At 39.6% G+C, this 17,618-nt stretch overlaps 1 protein-coding gene across 1 annotated transcript in view; it reads right to left on the bottom strand.

Moving 5' to 3' along the window:
- The window catches only part of LOC119888689 (protocadherin Fat 4), a 102,644-nt gene that overhangs the window by 38,997 nt on the left and 46,029 nt on the right, over positions 1-17,618 (bottom strand). Inside the window, 3 exon segments of the mRNA XM_038699386.1 lie at positions 2,691-3,041; positions 3,817-4,078; positions 9,534-9,665. Coding sequence (XP_038555314.1) covers positions 2,691-3,041; positions 3,817-4,078; positions 9,534-9,665 — 745 coding nt within the window.

Raw genomic sequence — 17,618 nt, 5'->3', positions numbered from 1 at the left:
AACACAATTATGTCTAGTGAGAAATAAATAAACATACAAGGAACTAGGTCTGAATGGTCAAAGATTTGATGCTTCGATGGGCGGAGCCTGATTTGACTGTCAATCTCACAGCTGAAGCTTCGCAGCGAAACAAGGATCATGCCATTTTGGTGATATGGGGGTGCTCAACGTCTGATTTTACATAGAACTACCAGTTTTCTCCCAATAACTTCATGTACAGCCTATTACAATATACATTTCAACGTTTAATGCTGTAAATAAACATGTAAAAAGAATAAAACTTTCAATAAATGTTTTTAAAGTGTGTAAATAAATCCAAAATTGTAACCCCAACCCTGGGTCGTCAGTGCGAATGTGTAGCGTGTATGTGTGCAGTGACAGTGGAGGAACACTTGCTGAAGAGACCGAGCCTTAGCTACACTGGTGTTGTGCCGAGTTGTCCGCACCTGGCGGGACTTTTCGGATCATTTATCACCTTTCATGAATCACACAAATATTATATCGTTTTTAAATTGCTGGCTACTTGAAATAGACCCGCAGGAACCGCAACGTGCATGCAGTTGTTGGCAGCACGGCATGCACGCAAAAATCTGCACAAGACCGGTGAATGGCAGACCAGAGAGAGAGAGAGAGAGAAAAGGGTCAATAATAAGTCTGAGTTTAGCTTCGGCTCGCAATTGCCGTGCACACAAAAACACACGATTCGACTATGAGTCAGGACTTGACGATTCTGATTCGAATATGTAAATCCTTAGTCGGGGACGGCCCTACAAGGAACTATTTAGTATGGCCTTGAATTAAAAAAAAAAAACAGATAACAAAATGAAAGAGTGGTCCAGCAGATATTGAATGTTATTTTGACTAGAATCCATTGTTCTAGATGTGAATGTTAAATATTCTGTATGTGTCTGAATTAGGCACTTATATTCGTTATCAGCATCCATTTCCACAAATTGTGAATGTGTAACATCTGGAACCTTGGCCGCTACTCTTGTCCTCCAATTTGACAATCCATTCATGTAACATGACAGATTGCTATCAAAAGAGAAACAACACACAACACTGCAAACCACTTCCTAACCTGAAAGAGCCATTTTGAAAAATCCCTGACAAATGAAACATTTATTTAAAACAGATAACTATAGTGTGGTGGAGTGGATGGATGCAGTAAACTATCTAATCTTGAAATCTGGCCTAATCCGCAGCACTCCCCTCGAACAGGGGGTTAAAGTAAGCTTAAATTGAGCGTCTGTAATTCAACTCAACAGGGTATTCATGTGGAAAGCGTCGGCACCTTCCCACACTCCAGCGTGTATTTACAGTACACAAGTAATCCCTTATCAAAAGCTTGAGTGCTACTTCCATCCGAGTTTAGGCTACGCCATCTAGAGACAAAGTCTGGGGGTCGGGGTTCAGGGATTAGGAAGTGCTAACAATGGCGGTGTTTTATTTTGACAGTGGAAAGGGTAACTATACATCTGGGAGGATGACGCGGTCAGATTATGTGGACAGTGGAGAAAGAAGCCAGACTCTGGTTGAGAACTAGGCAGCGTTTTTCCCAGGAATGTAGGTCACAATAACCACATTAAGCCTGGGTGAAGCGGTAATTACAGCAGAGGAGAGTAGCAGTGACTGTTCAAATACCACACGGCACTTCACAAACACGAAACCCACCACCTGAAACGCAGAAATAACTCAAGCCACTTAATGATACGGTGAAGATGTATTTTATCAAATCATGCATGACACAAAATAAAAATGAAAAATATAATGTACGTTTGAGAGCTTCTGTGTAACCAACTGTCATAACAAAATGACAGGCCTACATTAAAGTAAGCTGCTATGACTAACTCACTTGATTTATACAGCATGAAAGTACATTACTGTTTAAAACATTCCCACAGAACTCTTTCCTTTAAATAGATTGACATCTCTGGGATACTTGACCAGGGTTTCACCTGATTTAACTGAGTACTACAAAAATATTATTTATATAATTATATATATATTATATCATTATTTTTTTTTTTTATATTTGTCTCCTGACACATTGTTCTTGAACTAATACAAGTTATTGTGATTTCGCAATATTGCCAAATGTTTCTGATACAATATATTGTTAAAAACATTTGTTATTAGTGGCACGAAATGGTAATCTAAAATCATTCAAAGAGTCAAATCAGTACCAAAATTTGTCTGGAGGGTGACGTTTATTTATTGTCAGATTGTCAGTTAAATGAAAAATATGCTAAATAAATAATTTAAATATAATAAAACTTCAAGCTGCAACTAAATTACATGACTTCAAGCAGGTAGTTTTCTGATAAAACGTAACTGTTATACAAATGATAAAGAAAAAGAAAACAGCCATGAGAATCAATATATCTCCTATATTTATTACAGCCCGATCAATATATAAGCTGATACTGCTTTCTCACATATCAGTATCAGCATATATGTGAGCAGCAAAAATAAACTGCAGTTAATGAATGTACCTATATTTGAGGATTTGTTTTATTATTTCATTTTTCTTAGTTTTCAGTTATGTTTATTGTTCAGAATGTGTGTTGTTATCTTGTAATTATGTATACTGTCTGTATTGTACTGTTTTGTTTCTTACTGCTAAAAAATAAAAATTTGAGGGATCCCTGCCAAAAATATTTCTTTGGGTTACGTTATTAAGTACATACCATCATCAGCATCCCCGGCCTCAACAGTGACAATACTGGATCCAGGCGGCAGACTCTCTGAGACAGAAGTGCTATACACGGTGGTGTTAAAGATGGGGGGGTTGTCATTCACATCTAGGATGTTGAAATACACTCTGACTGTGCTGGCCTGCCCCCCACCGTCCAGGGCCTTCGCTGTCAGAATATAGTACCGCTGAGTCTCGTAGTCCAGTGGACGTGTCACGTTGAAAACTCCCGTCACGGGGTTCAGAAGGAACGTTTCATCCTCATCATCCTCCTCCAGCAAGTAGGTGACCTCTCCGTTCACCCCTGAGTCAGAGTCGCTGGCCAGGATCGCCGCCACGATGGAGCCTGCGAGAGTCAGATGGGTTGTTGTAACACAGAGGCGAGAAGTTCGACTTTACTGCCCTATAGCACAAAATGACTTTAATATATCTGCAGGGGGTTACAAGAGCTGTTTATTAATACCAGCAACTCAATGATTTCTCTGCCAGTTGCAAAAAACAAAAGAATTTTCTTTAACTCACTTGGCCTGTACTGTTTTGGAACCAAAATGCCTCCATTCATTAGTGTTTAAACAGATGAGTTAGGGATGAAGATAATAATATCTGAGCAAACAGCTAAATATTGAGTGTTTTTATTGGTACTTTATAGGATCATATCTTAATTACATCCTCACTGGACATTTTTCTTTCCTTATTTGTCTCTTATTTGTCTTTTTCTTGTGGTTGAAGCGGTGAGAGGGATAAAGAACTGTGCCAGACAGTTGTCAGTATTATTGTAAATCCTGCTGGTTGCTGATAGATTTCCATATAAATCAAATATCAGTTACTGTCCCTTTGACCTATTAAACTCTTAAGTTCGCCCTTAAGGAAGATACACAGGATTTGGGAGAGCTACAACGGTCAATAAAAAAATGTAAAAAGAATTGTAAAAAGAAAAATAATATACTTTCATAAACTGCTACAAAGAAGCAGAGTCTTTTGATGACCTTCACAGAGCTGTCTAAGTTCATTCAAAGACAAAACATAGCCTGTCTGAGTCCACGATCTTTTACTTTACTGTATGGCTACATTTAAAAAAAAAAATTTAGTGGATGCTTTATTGAGTGACACTAAGACCTTACCTGGTGCCATGTCTTCTGGGATATCAAACGAATATGTTGCACGGGAGAACTTAGGCGTGTGGTCGTTGACGTCCTTGACGGTGATGTTCAGCCTCATGTCAGACGACTGTTTTCCATCGTCTGCACGTACCAGAAGGGAATATTTTGAACGCCGCTCCCGATCCAGCTTCTTGGTGGCGATCAGATCACCGGATTCAGGGTCAATTCGAAAGCTGTCATCTGCCCCACTGATGATGGTGTATGTCACAAGAGCATTAGGACCCTGAGGTAAAGACAGAAATATATAAATTATAGTTTGCTTTTGTTTTTTGCTAGCTTACAAATACAGTAACCGGAACTCAAATGAATATGTTTGTAACATAAAACCATAAACCTCACAACACTTCTCAAACACTGTTCCAACTCACTCTCTCTCAGTATTCATATAGAAAAAGGGGCCAGTAGGTTAGATGTACTTTGCTGAACTTTGTCTCAAATGTGAGTTCTCAGTACAATGAAGAGGAACAGCATTGTGATTACAGGCATCAAAGCAACTCTCTCAGGTAGGAAATCAGATTGTTTACAACACATGTTAGCGTGGCATGTCTCCAGTTTAAACTACCTACTGGTCTAGGATGAATGAAACCCTTCACAGTGACTGTTCTGAGAAGAGTTGCCATAAAGGAAAAGCTTGTGGTTTTTAAAAAGGGATGATACCTTATTGACCTGCACAAACATGATACAAACGTCAAACTTTATGAATGTCCTACTACTTACTTTTTCAACGCTTAAATCACATTATCTATAATAAAATGTATAATTTGTTAGTCTTATCAAGAAGAGGACAGGTCACATTTAGACAGAGACAAAGAAATAGAGGCTGAATGGTGATGTTCTAGTGAGACTCACTTTGGCTTTGAACTTTTGGGGGCTATAGTGTTCCTCTATAAATGCAACTAATAGATCCCCTGTTACCTTGGACAAGTACAAGCACCATGACACATGTGATAGCTATAGCAAGATGCTTTGGAATCGGAGAAGAGGACTGAATGTGATATGACAACTGAATGAGCCTGACGACAGAGATTGACATTTATATTTGTGCCGGGAACAATAAGAGATCAGACAACTGTCTCACTCTGTGTCTTCTGCCAAAAAGAAAAAGCAACATCAAAAAGCTACTGCTATTCAGTGAGATGAAGCTCTGGTTACAGCTGGTTAAGAGCTAAGCTAAAAGAGACTCTTTCAGCTATGCCTGACGTTTGTGTGATGCTTTTTGATCCTTGCAGGACAATGGAGCAGCTTATGTAGAGAGGAGTTGCATTAAGCTGTTGCTGTATCTGCATATCGACAGATTTACTGCCTTGGTGGCACTATATTTTAAATAAACTGCATGCATGCAGTACTGTTGAAGGGTAACATTAGCTGCTGGAGAGTTATGTGTTGCATTGTGATGGCACACTGTCTCTCACCTCTCAATTAATCCGTAGCTTTCAGTAAGGTATTTACTGAGCACCTAAGTTACATATTCAACTCCTCCTAAACAATTAAGCAGTTTCTGTGTGCTGCTTAGCATCTCCATCTGACACTATTGCCACTTTGTCCAAGATGTCCAATGGAAATGATTGACACCACACTACCCCTCGTGTCTTTGTTGTTGCATGTTTAAACTAATCAAAGAAAATGACGAAAAATGTGAAAAATGTGATGAAAGAACTATTATCCGACTCTAGAGTTCCTCTCAGCACTACAGATTAATTTAGCATCGTTAGGCTCATTGTTTTGGTTCACTCTCACTGGTCTCATTAGCATCGGTTCCAGCAACTAGCTGTTGAACATAGGGGAGCATTTAATTTAAAGAATTATTTCCTTCAGGAGTTGTTGGAGACCAAAACAGAGCTAAAAATGTAAGGTAATATTGGACTTTCACTTGCCAGGCGGCAGAACACAACTCCAATTTAATGCTAAGCCCCATGCCTGTTGGATGTGTAAATAAGTGAATTGCTAAGACTTTAGCGAATAAATAAGGTGATAAAATGTGAAACAGGTTATTTCCTGCCCCCAAGTTGCTAAAAAATCTAGTAATGTAGGTTTAAATTCACTATTATATAGAGACAGTAGTCGATGAAAAATATATTGGGTAGATATTTTAGTGTTTTACTAATTTTTATGATGAAACAGACTAAGAATAAGTTCTGTGTGTCACAAAAACCAACCAACAAGTCTGGACACGGCAGTTGTTCGCCAAAAGCTTTAGATGGAGTCAATTTCGTAAGGCCAAGTTCATGACTTGTTCTTATCTCTTTCCCCATGGCCTGTTTTTATGACGGATAAAACCTCTGTCGTCTTGACCCAGTCTCTCATTGCATTACCAGAAAACTGGTCAGAGATCCAAGCCCAGTAAAAAACGACAGAGGCAAGGAAGACGGCGTGAGGCTCTGCTCATCTAAGGACCCTGCTGTCATCAATCAGTGGTTCCAGATCTGGCAATCCCATCAGCCACCTGGGCTGCAGTCCGGAACCCAACACCCGCAGTTTGCCAATTAATTTTCTGATAGGGTTCAAAGGCAGAGCAAGGGAGGTGGGAACGGCTGAGCAGGGGGTCCATCTAGGCCACAATCCAAACACACACACATATGACTTGTGAACCTGGGCAAGCATTTACACACATAAAAATACCTTCACTCCCATTTTAAATGCACTAATTTCTCTGACTAGTCCCATCTCTCTCTCCTTACTAAACTAACATGAGTAATTAAGATCTTACACACAAACACACAGTCATACACTCACACACAGGCTGCCCTCTTGACCTTCACTCGGGAGTTTGACTACTTTACATCTCTCCAAAGACACCGTGGGATGGTGGGGGGGGGGGCTGACCAATTAAACAGTGGCGTTCCAGGGAGCAAACCCGTACCAGACTAGAGCAGAAGGAAACTCATTTAGCAGATGAGTGATTTTTGGGAGCACACAGTTCCTATGAGAAGTGAGAGGTGCGAAGCAGACAGCGCCGGCGGGGATAGCAGGCTTCCTGTATGCAACAGTACAGAGCAAGCAAGCCAATCATAACACAGACTCATGAAAAACAAGCAACGTGTTGTCACTGAGTGCTTAAAGATAAAGCCTTTGAAAGTAGAGACGGCACAGCTGCAGTTTTGTAAATCAGTTTTAAATGCATTAACAAATGCAAACACTGTCTAGAAATATACTTGCAGTGGGTGTGTAGGCCTCTGGAACATATTACCGTTCATTTTGAGGCTACAGTTAACTTTCAGGGCCTCTCTTTAAACACCTATTGTTGCACTTTTCTTCATTAAGAGAGGTTTTTACCTGTGACATATTTTCCACATAAGATCAGCATTCTAATAAAACATTCATAGCCTTTTCAAAAGCACAAAAGGCAGCGTATTTCTTTCAAATGAGGTGAGAAACATTTTCAGAGGTCCAGCCTGCGTTGGACAAAAGAGCAAAGTTTTAGATCGATTTTCTTTCAACCCTAATGCAACCTCTTCCGTCTTTTTGTAGTAGAAATAGGCGTAGCAAAAAACGGATGCATAGAAACAGCATTTTAATACGCTCACACATGAATCCCACATGTAACATCGTTAAATTGGATGGGATCATTATGATGTCTGAATTCAGCGCGTCAGCTGGCCAACAGCTTGCACTCTTGGCTACTCTGCACTGGCTCACACATATGGCTTTCTCAACAAGGGCTCCAAATGCGTTCCGTACGCTCAGTGTCAGCGCAACTTAAGTTTCCTTCGTAAGGATGTGGGCAAAGACTTGGCTGGCCTCATATCTGGCTCTGAGTGAGAGCTGGAATGAAGTACAGGCTTCTATTTAGCAACCTATTCATGGCAGCACTGAAGTTTGCAGTAAACATCTCTCGAATCTGTAATTCCTAAAAAGGCTTCTCTACATTCTCTCTAAGTGTCTCCATGTTTTCTTTTTCATTTAAATCCCTGTCAGGAAGCAAAATGTGACTTATATGCATATATGTGCATGTCAAAATGGCAGCTTAATTTTCTCCAAATGACTAAAAGCCTTAAGTTTCATCTCATGGACCACAGTTCAGGCTGATGCTCCTCTTAAATTTAGATATACGGAAAAAGTGACCAACTGCACAGATTTTAATACCATATGCTCAACCTTTCAAGATCAAAGCTGTGACTACTTTGGCGCTGAAAGAAGAAAACAATCAAATAATGTCCTTAAAATCCCCCACTGAAAAGATTGACCTGCCTCTGGGTAATTCTGAGATTTACAGTCAATATAGTATTCCGATAAAAGAAAAATGGCCAGAAGTGAGACTTTGTACGACTTTTCTTACATTCGGAGAGAAGAGAAGGGGGTGAGGAAACAGCTGTGCAATAAAAGATGTGTGGCCTCATAAGTTAACATTCAATTTGAGTCCATATTCTCTCTTTCTAATCTCTCTTCCCTCTATGGCCTGACTTTTTCCATTCACTTCAACTGTGTCCTTTGGCTTGGGTGAAGGACCGCAGACTTTGGAGATGCCGGCAGGGCCTGCGTTTCGCTTAATGCAGGATTTAATGTCCATATCCTGCCTAAAGCAGCTAAAGATGGAGAATTTAACTAATTGAGAGTGATGCCTGTGATGTAATGTGAACTATGGGGACCACAGAGAGACTGTCAGAGCGGTAGGCCAAAAAATCTATCGCTGGCCGCTCTCCTCTAGGCGCTGTGACACCAGTGGCCCCAACACATCTTAAATAATGTCAACACACGAGAGAGTAAAGGACATGAGGAGTAAAGGATGTGTGTAAGCATTTGTCTAGGGAAGAAATATGTACGAAGACAGTTTGATTCAAAGTGGTGGTCTATGTGTTATTGTGTGTCAATTGAAGGTTAATTAAAGTGTGAAGGGAGCATCTGTCTCGGCCATTTTGTGTCACTGTGTGTTGTCAGGTGTGTTGACTAAAGTTAATGTGTTAAACTAATTGCGCTGTATTCTAAAGTTGACATAATGCAATGCTATTTTGGTTATTTTTAATTTTTTTTTCTTTCATTTTTAATGTCCTTCACAATTCTTTAATTTGCATGTTTTGACTGATCAATAACAAAAAACCCAAAGGTGTTGTCACTGACTAATCAAATAATTCAACTATCAATTTACTTTTACTCTACTGCTATGTGTTTGACACCACATGTAACTAATAACCATAACCTCTAAGAGTATGAATACCCACAACGGACAACTTCTAAATCTTATATTTTGTTCCCTCTATTGCTCATAAGCACATAATTAACATACTGATTTATGTTTTGCTGTTTAATATCAGTCCACATGTCACTTTGCTGCTGAGTAAGGCCAGTTTGCCATTTTATTATATATCATATAACATGTGTTTCAGTGCCAAATGTTACATGTTTGTCAAGTTTCCCCATGGCCAGACAGTTTCTTACCATGGTCTTAAAGTTGTTTAAATTGCTTTTCTGCCCTGAATCTCTGCAATTGTTTTGGCATGAAAATGGTCCAACATAAAAATACTAAATGTTTACTTAACTCCATCTCAATATTGACAGCTGTATTGGCCTCAAAAACTCATTTGAATCTATAGTGGTTTCTAACTGTAGGAACAAAAATGTAGAGTATATTTTTAATTCAAATCACTCCCAGGATATCTATTCTGAAAGCAGTGGAGTGGAAAACGGGCACAGAAAAGTACAAAAACACTGTCAGACAGAATAGAAACTTGGGGAGCCATTACCTCGTCTGCATCCGTGGCTGTTAACTGCATTATCTTGAAGCCATCTCCAACGTTCTCCTCAATGGTCACATCAAGAATATCATTAGGGAAAACAGGCGGGTTGTCATTGACGTCCTGCAGTGTGATCTCCACCTGCAGAGGAAGAATAAACACCACGGTTTCCGTTAAAGGGCTGCCAAAATCTGCCTGCTACAGCTGCTAAGATCGCTGCAAAGAAAAAAACATGTCTATCTTGGATTTCAGATGATGAAGAAGCTGCACAAGCAGAGAAAAGTTATAATTCTCTGACTCTAGAGAGCCTAAAGAGGAAAGCTGTGAAGTGATGAAGTGCAGTATATTGACTAGTAGTAGAGTAAGTATTGAATTAATACCAGATTCTTTTGACATGTATTTAACTGTAACCTTTAAAAATATAGTTTTGGGAAAACAGCCCATAAAATTTAAACTAAACTTTTTTAAACTATGAAAGCGAGGTAAAATCAAACTGCAGTTTCTTAGAGCTTGCTAAAGAGATAGACTTAGCTAAAGCTAATTCACTCAGTTATTCCTGTTTCATGTAATTGAAAATTTTATTTTGTGACTCCAGCCTTAGTAATTGAATGGGTTAAACCACATAAATAAAGCAGTAGCTAAATGTAATCATAATATTAAAAAGTAACAAAAGACAAACCAAAAGATAACTGGCCTGCAGAGTATTCACTGTCATCTCTTTCTTGAACATTGAAATATGAATACTGAATATAAAAGTGAGATGTAAAGATGTAAGTGTTTGTAAAACTAGCTCAAATGGACAAGAAAGCTGAAGAAAAAATTAGATTAGATTAGTAGTAGGATAGTAGTAGTAGCAACAAAAGAACTATTTGCCACTTATCTAAAAAACTGCATTGTGGGTCTTTGGTAGACCTCATATGTCACTGGAGCTCACTGGAGATGTTTTACAACTGTACAATATACAAATTGACTTGGGGTTCTTTTCCATAGAGACATACAGTGAGTGTAACAGGAGAGCAAACTAACTGCAGCAAAGGGATTTTCACTTTCATGTCCTAAAAACCAAAATAAACACACATTATTGTAGACCACAGACCCCCCATGTTGGACTAACTTTGTCCCATGTAGTGAGATTTTCTCTGATAATCTAAATTTTATACATACACAGCAGTGGTAAGAGTGAAACCTATGATTAGATCAATTGTTTATATAAATTATGTGATTTCAAGAACCAAAGTGACATTTAACTTTTCCTCATTTTACAAAAGACCTACCCGTGAACCAACTTAAGGACCTCCAACAGTTCTCCCACCACGCTTGCAGAACCCTCTGTCACAATCCTAGCTAGCGGTTAATACACTACATGGCCAAAAGTATTTGGACGGATTTTTACACATCTTTTGTGCTTTTATTTTTCATGGTTTTGGATAGGCCAATATGGGAAATCTTAATCCTTAAGCACACAATATTTTAGACAATAGTATGCTTCCAACCTTGTGGCAAAGGGAATGCCCTTTCCTGTTTCAACATGACAATGCCCCCGTGCACAAAGCCAGGTCTATAAAGAAGAGACTTTTCCAGTTTGATGTGAAAGAGCTTGCCTGGTCTGCACAGAGCCTTAACTCCATCCAGCAGGTTTGGGATGAACTGGAACGCTGTGTGCCAGACCTTATCGCCCAACCAAACTCACATATGTTTGACATGACACACAAATAAAAAACAATTGCCTACAAGCAAACTAGAATAAATAGAAATAAAAGAGCATTAGTCTGTACGTCAAAATGCATTTACTGCTACAGTACCCCTGAGAATCAAACCAACCTACCACCACATCCGATCACCTATAGCAGGACAGAAAAGCAGTCACACGAGCGCGGATATGCAAATGTCTGAGGGAAAGTGGAAACCCTGGAGACAGTGAGAGTGAGACATTTATGGTTTCAGATGTTCTGTGTCTAGTGTGGCGATATTACATTTCCACTCATATCCCACAACTTAAACTGCGATCCCCTCCACCTCATCCACTAACCCAAATATGCATTTCAAAGCCAGTAAACACGACTCGCTTTTGAATCATAACAGACATTTTGCTGCACATTCTCTGTTTATTGCCTCTATAAATATGGAAAAGCCGTGTTTAAATTCTCCAGTGATAGGATCTCCATTAATGTTGACAGTGATTATGGTAATTCTTGTGCCAGGCATCACAAGATGCCCCCACCTCTCTTTCACAACCCCCTGAAACACACACAGATGAAGCTACGCATTAGTGAGATGAAATAGGAAATGGGAAAAGACCAGTTGTCAAAAGTCTACAATGGGTGCAGCTTTTTAAGGCAACAAGAGTTTCCCAGTGGGCATTTACAGAGCAGACAATGGACCTCAAGGCCGTACGACCAACGAGGTGGGGGGTCAGATACAGAAGCCTATTCATACCTGGCTTTTGACAGGAAAAGCAGACTTCACATGTCCCATAAATCTTAATTGCAACCCATGTAGCAGGAAACTCTTCATAACAGCTGCCACAAACTACTTTTTGAGAAAGCTTAGTTCATTAAGACGACCCAGAACAAAAAGCTTGAGGGAGGCATGAAATGGTGTCAGAGTCTGGCTGAATAAAATATGCTTCTTGCTGTTTACTGCTATGACACCTACCACAACAGGGCAAGTCTATGCAAGGTCACAATTACAACAAATCTCATTACTGAACACGTATTCATCTGATTTGCTTGTGCCCGGATGAGGATGTTGTCCACTTATTAAACTGACTCTGAGTTGGTGTCTGTGTATCTGCATGAGCAGAGATAATTACAGAAGAAAAAGACAGATTATGTCCTGGGCACCAGTGATGCAGAAGTTGCATAAACAAGGCACAATGACAGCGGCTCTCGACTCAACTTGCGCTGAGGGACCGGGGCAAAGTCAACAAACAATGAATATTTATCTCCCGCCCTGTGTGTCCCCTTGATGTGTAAATAATGCAAGGCCCACTTCTGAGGAGTGAACTAATTAGGGTAGAAGTGCAGTTTTGAGAAATAATTACGCCTCACGCTTCCAGTTTGCATTGCCCTGGCTCCCACGAGACAGGAACATATCAAAGAGCTTTGGTGAAAAATTCATTGGAGAAAGAGGAAGCAACGTCAGGAAGAGGAAGGTTGAGAGAAGCAGGAAGAGAGGATTTGTTCCCTCTACCTGTCTGCAGCGGACCCAGACGCCCTGGCAGAGGCAGGTGAAACACATTAGTTTACAAGGTAAAAGATTGTGTTTCATGAACTACTGTTTCAAGTTGCAGGTGCTGCTAACTGTCTGCCAGGGTTTTATTATTTATGGGGCAGTATGAATGATTCACGCGTCAAGTGGTTCCTGAGAGCTGTCGATTATGAGACCTTAAGTGATGGAAGGTATTTGTCCATGAGGTTGAGACTGGAGCTCGTACTCCGCAGTGATAAATTAATTGTTTCCCTGAGCTTATTTGATATACGCAGGAGTGATGGGTGGGAAAATTTAGAGGTCTGAGCTTAAGTTTCCTTTATCACTCATATAGTTTAAATTTAAAGCATCAGTTCACCCCTATTACAAAAGGATATATGTTTCCGCCAAACTCTAGTAGTATCTAGCCAAGCAGATATTTTAGCTTTTATATGCCAAGGTTTTGAAATATGTAAAAATTTCTGCTGTGACCCAAATAAAAATGGGTAAAATGGATTTTCATTTTTGTTGCACTCAAAGCATGGGGAAACTTTGGTCTTCCCACTGAAAATGTCCTGGTTATTTTGAATAATTCACAGACCTCATTGGAACTTCTTTCAACCAAAGAAATAGTTTGTATGAAAACTGTTAAGGGGATGTCTGTGGATTATCCAGAGTAACCAGAACATTTATTCTTTTTTAATGCTATGAGGAGCACATTATATTAACCTCCACTGTATTGTGGTGGACACAGAAGTTTCAAAGGCATTGGCACGCAATATGAGAAAATACTGTATGTCTTTTTGTCATTTGAGTGACCTAACCTTTAAAAGTGTTGCTGCATCATTCATTCACATTTTGTAATACTGACACCACATTTAGCCATATTTTAAAAGACATGTGGAAGCCATACAGACAGCAGACATCAAAGTACAGACATTTACCTCAAGAGCAACAGAAAATACCAAATAATTCTCAAAGTGAGAAGAAACTGTTCAGGTTACAGCTGATAAAGGTAAATCACCTGAGTTGCTGAGAGCAAACAACCGTTGCCATTTTCCCCACAACTAAAAAGTGGAAGTAGCACATGTTTTCATATGTTTCCCACTTAAAATCTCTCATACTTGCAGTTCTGCCAAGTCCTCTCCAGACAGACAGACAAGGGGAAAAGTCACTGCAGGAGCAAGAGATCTATTATTTGAACACAATCCTATGGAGGCTGCACACATATTTTGTCGGTTACCGACTCAGTTATTTTTAATAACCGGTAGAGGGTCTGATTAATTAAGTGAGGAATGGTTTGCATTACAGCTGAGTACTAAAGCGCATGCTTGCTCCATTGAACACCATGAACCTCTGAGTTAAAAGGTTAAAATTCACATCATTAGCACAAACATTTCTTCCAAAGTAGACCTTGCTAAAAAATGTAACCCCTGAGTGCAACTGATGCAACAGTTGGCCTGTAAATGTTGAGCTCATCTGATCGTAAAAACTGGAGCAGGGTGTGCCTCCTGCAGGAAATAATCATTTCAAAATGATTGAATGTCTGATTAGATGCTGTTGACGAGTTGGGGTCAAGGGTTAGGGGAAGCACTGACTTCCAGCTCTCATTATACCTGGCCTCTGAGATTAAATGATTCCACTTTGCATCATCCATTTTTTACGGACAAAAAACTGGGAACACAAAGCAATTCCAAATATAACACTTCATTACAGAGCCAGAGCTAGAATCATCTGTTGTTAAAAAGAAATTACTCACGCTTTGGCACAGTATAAACAGCTAAATGGCATAAAGGAATTTTTGCAATACCATAAAAGAGAGTCAACACTAAAAGCCTTTGAAATGTGCAGATATATATAATAAATAACCAAAACTAATCCAGTCTGAGGTATAATACACTTTGTTTACAATGATACGATGGTTATCTAAAGTTACATTGGTCTAATGCCTCACCCAGCCCTTGTGTAATGTGACGACAGTGCAATGAGACTTCAAGGCTGGTACAGCTTGGGTTGGTTAGCAGAGTATTCCAACAGAAGCAGAAAAATACAAAGGCTCCAAATGCTGGGCTTCTCAAAAGGAGCACGAGTCATCACTTAGCCTTCTCATATTCAGATGGAAAGGTTACATCCCTTCCAACCACTGACTCCAAAACCTTCGAAGAACCACACCCATGCAGGTCAGTAAGGACATCCTAACTAATTCCCACAACTGCTTTTACAAAGCATTAAACTTTTCTACCTGCCTTGATTGGAAAATCATACTTTTCACAAAGTCCCTGCTCTATTTAAGAGCCACTGTGTTGTACTGAGAAATCTGTCATCCTCTCAACAAGTCCGAGCCCATGTCTGTGTTTACCTTGCTTAATCTGAAAACCTTATGCATGCTCATACGATGAATGTCCTGCTATGTAAGAGAAATGTAAGAGAATAAAATGCCACATCCAACATAATTCATTTCCTGCAACTATGCAGACAAAGACCATCATTATTTCACTTCGTCTCCACTTCCTTCTCTACCTCTCCTTGTGGTTGTTTCAACTGTTTGGACAGAACTGATCACAGACTCTTGGCTCCAGATTTATGGGGAGCTTAAGAAGGGGTTATGTGGGTCAAGGACGCTGGTAGAAGTGCCATCTTAGCTCTATCTTTTAACAACAAAAGGAAACACAACAAAATAATTAAGACAAGGTCAAACTGATCTCTTCCGTACGCCTTCTTTAACACGTGTACAATCGCAACTGGCTTGATCTGTCAAACAAATGCCTGCAGAGTAATTCATCTTCCAACCGCAGTCATCAGGCTCTGCAAAGTGCAAAAGACAGGAATTTGAGCATGCCGGAGATGGGAATGTGCCCGGGAAAAGCAGACAAAGCTGGACGTCAGCCAAACCTCAACGCACTGTGCATGAGAGAAGTCAGGATACGATCATATCCCCCTCAAGTCCCCCCAAAACCTTCTGCAGTCCCATGGAAAGAAAAAAAAGAACAAGAGTGAGTAAGAGAAAGAGACAGACAAAACAAAATAAAATAAAATTGGAGAGCCTGTAAACGACCACAAAGCACCTTGGCCTTATGTAACTAACATGGGGAGAGAGAGGGGAGACAATGTCGGACAAGTGGTTTTAATAAAGGGGATCACTGTCCTCTCGGAGGACCACTTCACCAACTGTTAAAAGATTGTTTGCCTACAGCAGGCCTCTTCAAGCCCCCTGCAAAACCTTGCCAAACGAGGTTCCCTCTGAGCATTTCTGGTGGGATATATAATCCAACAGCATGAATAACCCGCCAGGTCATCTGGACCGTGTATTGTTTCACAGAGGATCTGGGCTTGTCTACATCTCTGCACACAAGAGAGTGGAAACAAATCGTGATGGATTGCCATTTTTAATGGTCTCGTATCCCGCCATGAACAGTGAAAACTGGGGTTCTTCTTCACTGTAAACAGCCATAATTCTTTGCCTATTATTCCTACCTGGGCCTGTTTAATTAGACCTTGTGCAAGATCAGAGCAGAGCTAATGGAAGCGAGACAAGATTTAGCTCTCCTTGAAGCTGGAGCACAATTCAAAGCCATCATCGAAATTACCATAGCCTATTAAATGCAGCGCATTCTGTATCCCTGGATTAAGAGGTTAGAGAACATCAAAACAAGCATTTTCTCCTTCTTGTGAGATGAAAGGTAAAAAACAAAATAATTAGCCTATTTGTGAAAAGTATGCTTTGAAGAGGTAAGGAAAGAAATTTATTTCCTTTTTATCAGTTGTATGTCTTTTTTAAGGAATTCTTAAAAAGTGGAAGGAGACCATATCTGGAGTCAGCTGCCTATCGGTATCCATGTTGGTGCCACTGACTATGCGTGAGTCTACGGCCTTATCACTCTGCTCTCTCCACAATTACCTCCAATTACGGCACTCAAACCATGCAGACCATGGAAAGGAGAGAAACCTGAGAAACATAGCACTTTGTAATTGCTCATAAAACCTTCAAAATAGAACAAAAACACAAAGATTGTCTGATTTTACTAACCCTACACATTCAAGCTGAAATAAACAACATCTAATATGGAAAGTAATAAAGTGCAATTACTCAAGTATTATATCATTAAATACTACACGAGTATTACCAGTTTGGAGACGTCTCACTATTCCCTGTTCTTCTATATATTTCAGAACGAAATATTGTAACTTTATATTATTTTTCTCCTTCTGATGTCTGTAGCTACAACTTGCTTGGCTGAAAAAACATTTTAAATTCAACACAAGATAAGCATATTTGATAACTATGAACTTTTCAAGAGCTGCTATGTGTTGAACTTGATGGCGAGTCATTTTTACAAAGGATAAGAGGAAAGAGAAAGTTTTCCAGCCTGTAGAGGAGCATGTTATCCTTCAACTGATATGAAGAGAAGGAAAATCCCCAAAATTGGAGATCCAAGCTTTAGCTTTCATCCGACAGCTGCAATAAAACACATTGCTACAGTTTAAACTCTCCAGGAATACAGTGTGAGTAGTCAGAGTCAGCGCCACCTGGACAAGTTACAACATTAAAAATATAGCATACAGGTTAATAAATCAATAATTGAGTGGACTGAAAGGAACAGGAGTATAATAGATCTTAATACATCCAATACGGTATAGCTACTTAAATAAGAGATTTGAATACTTCTTTAAACACTGCTGATGTCCAAAAAACTATTATTATTGTTATTGTTCATATGTGATTTGATTTGTCTGGATTAATCCTAAATGTATATAAGACAAGGAGATTGTTCCAAATGGTACAGTATGTAATGGCATCAGTGGGGTTTTAACAGATTAAGTCATTACTACTGATATCTAACTGATATACAGTAGATATCAGTCATCTTTCTCTAAAGCCAACGTTGGTGTCCAAGACTTCTGGAA

Source organism: Micropterus salmoides, unplaced genomic scaffold, assembly GCF_014851395.1.
Source record: "Micropterus salmoides isolate LMB-PRFRI ecotype aquatic unplaced genomic scaffold, ASM1485139v1 Ms_hic_scaffold_5, whole genome shotgun sequence".
NCBI lineage: Eukaryota > Metazoa > Chordata > Actinopteri > Centrarchiformes > Centrarchidae > Micropterus > Micropterus salmoides.
The sequence above is the reverse complement of the archived record's forward strand: the minus strand, read 5'-3'. Positions and strand labels throughout refer to the sequence as shown.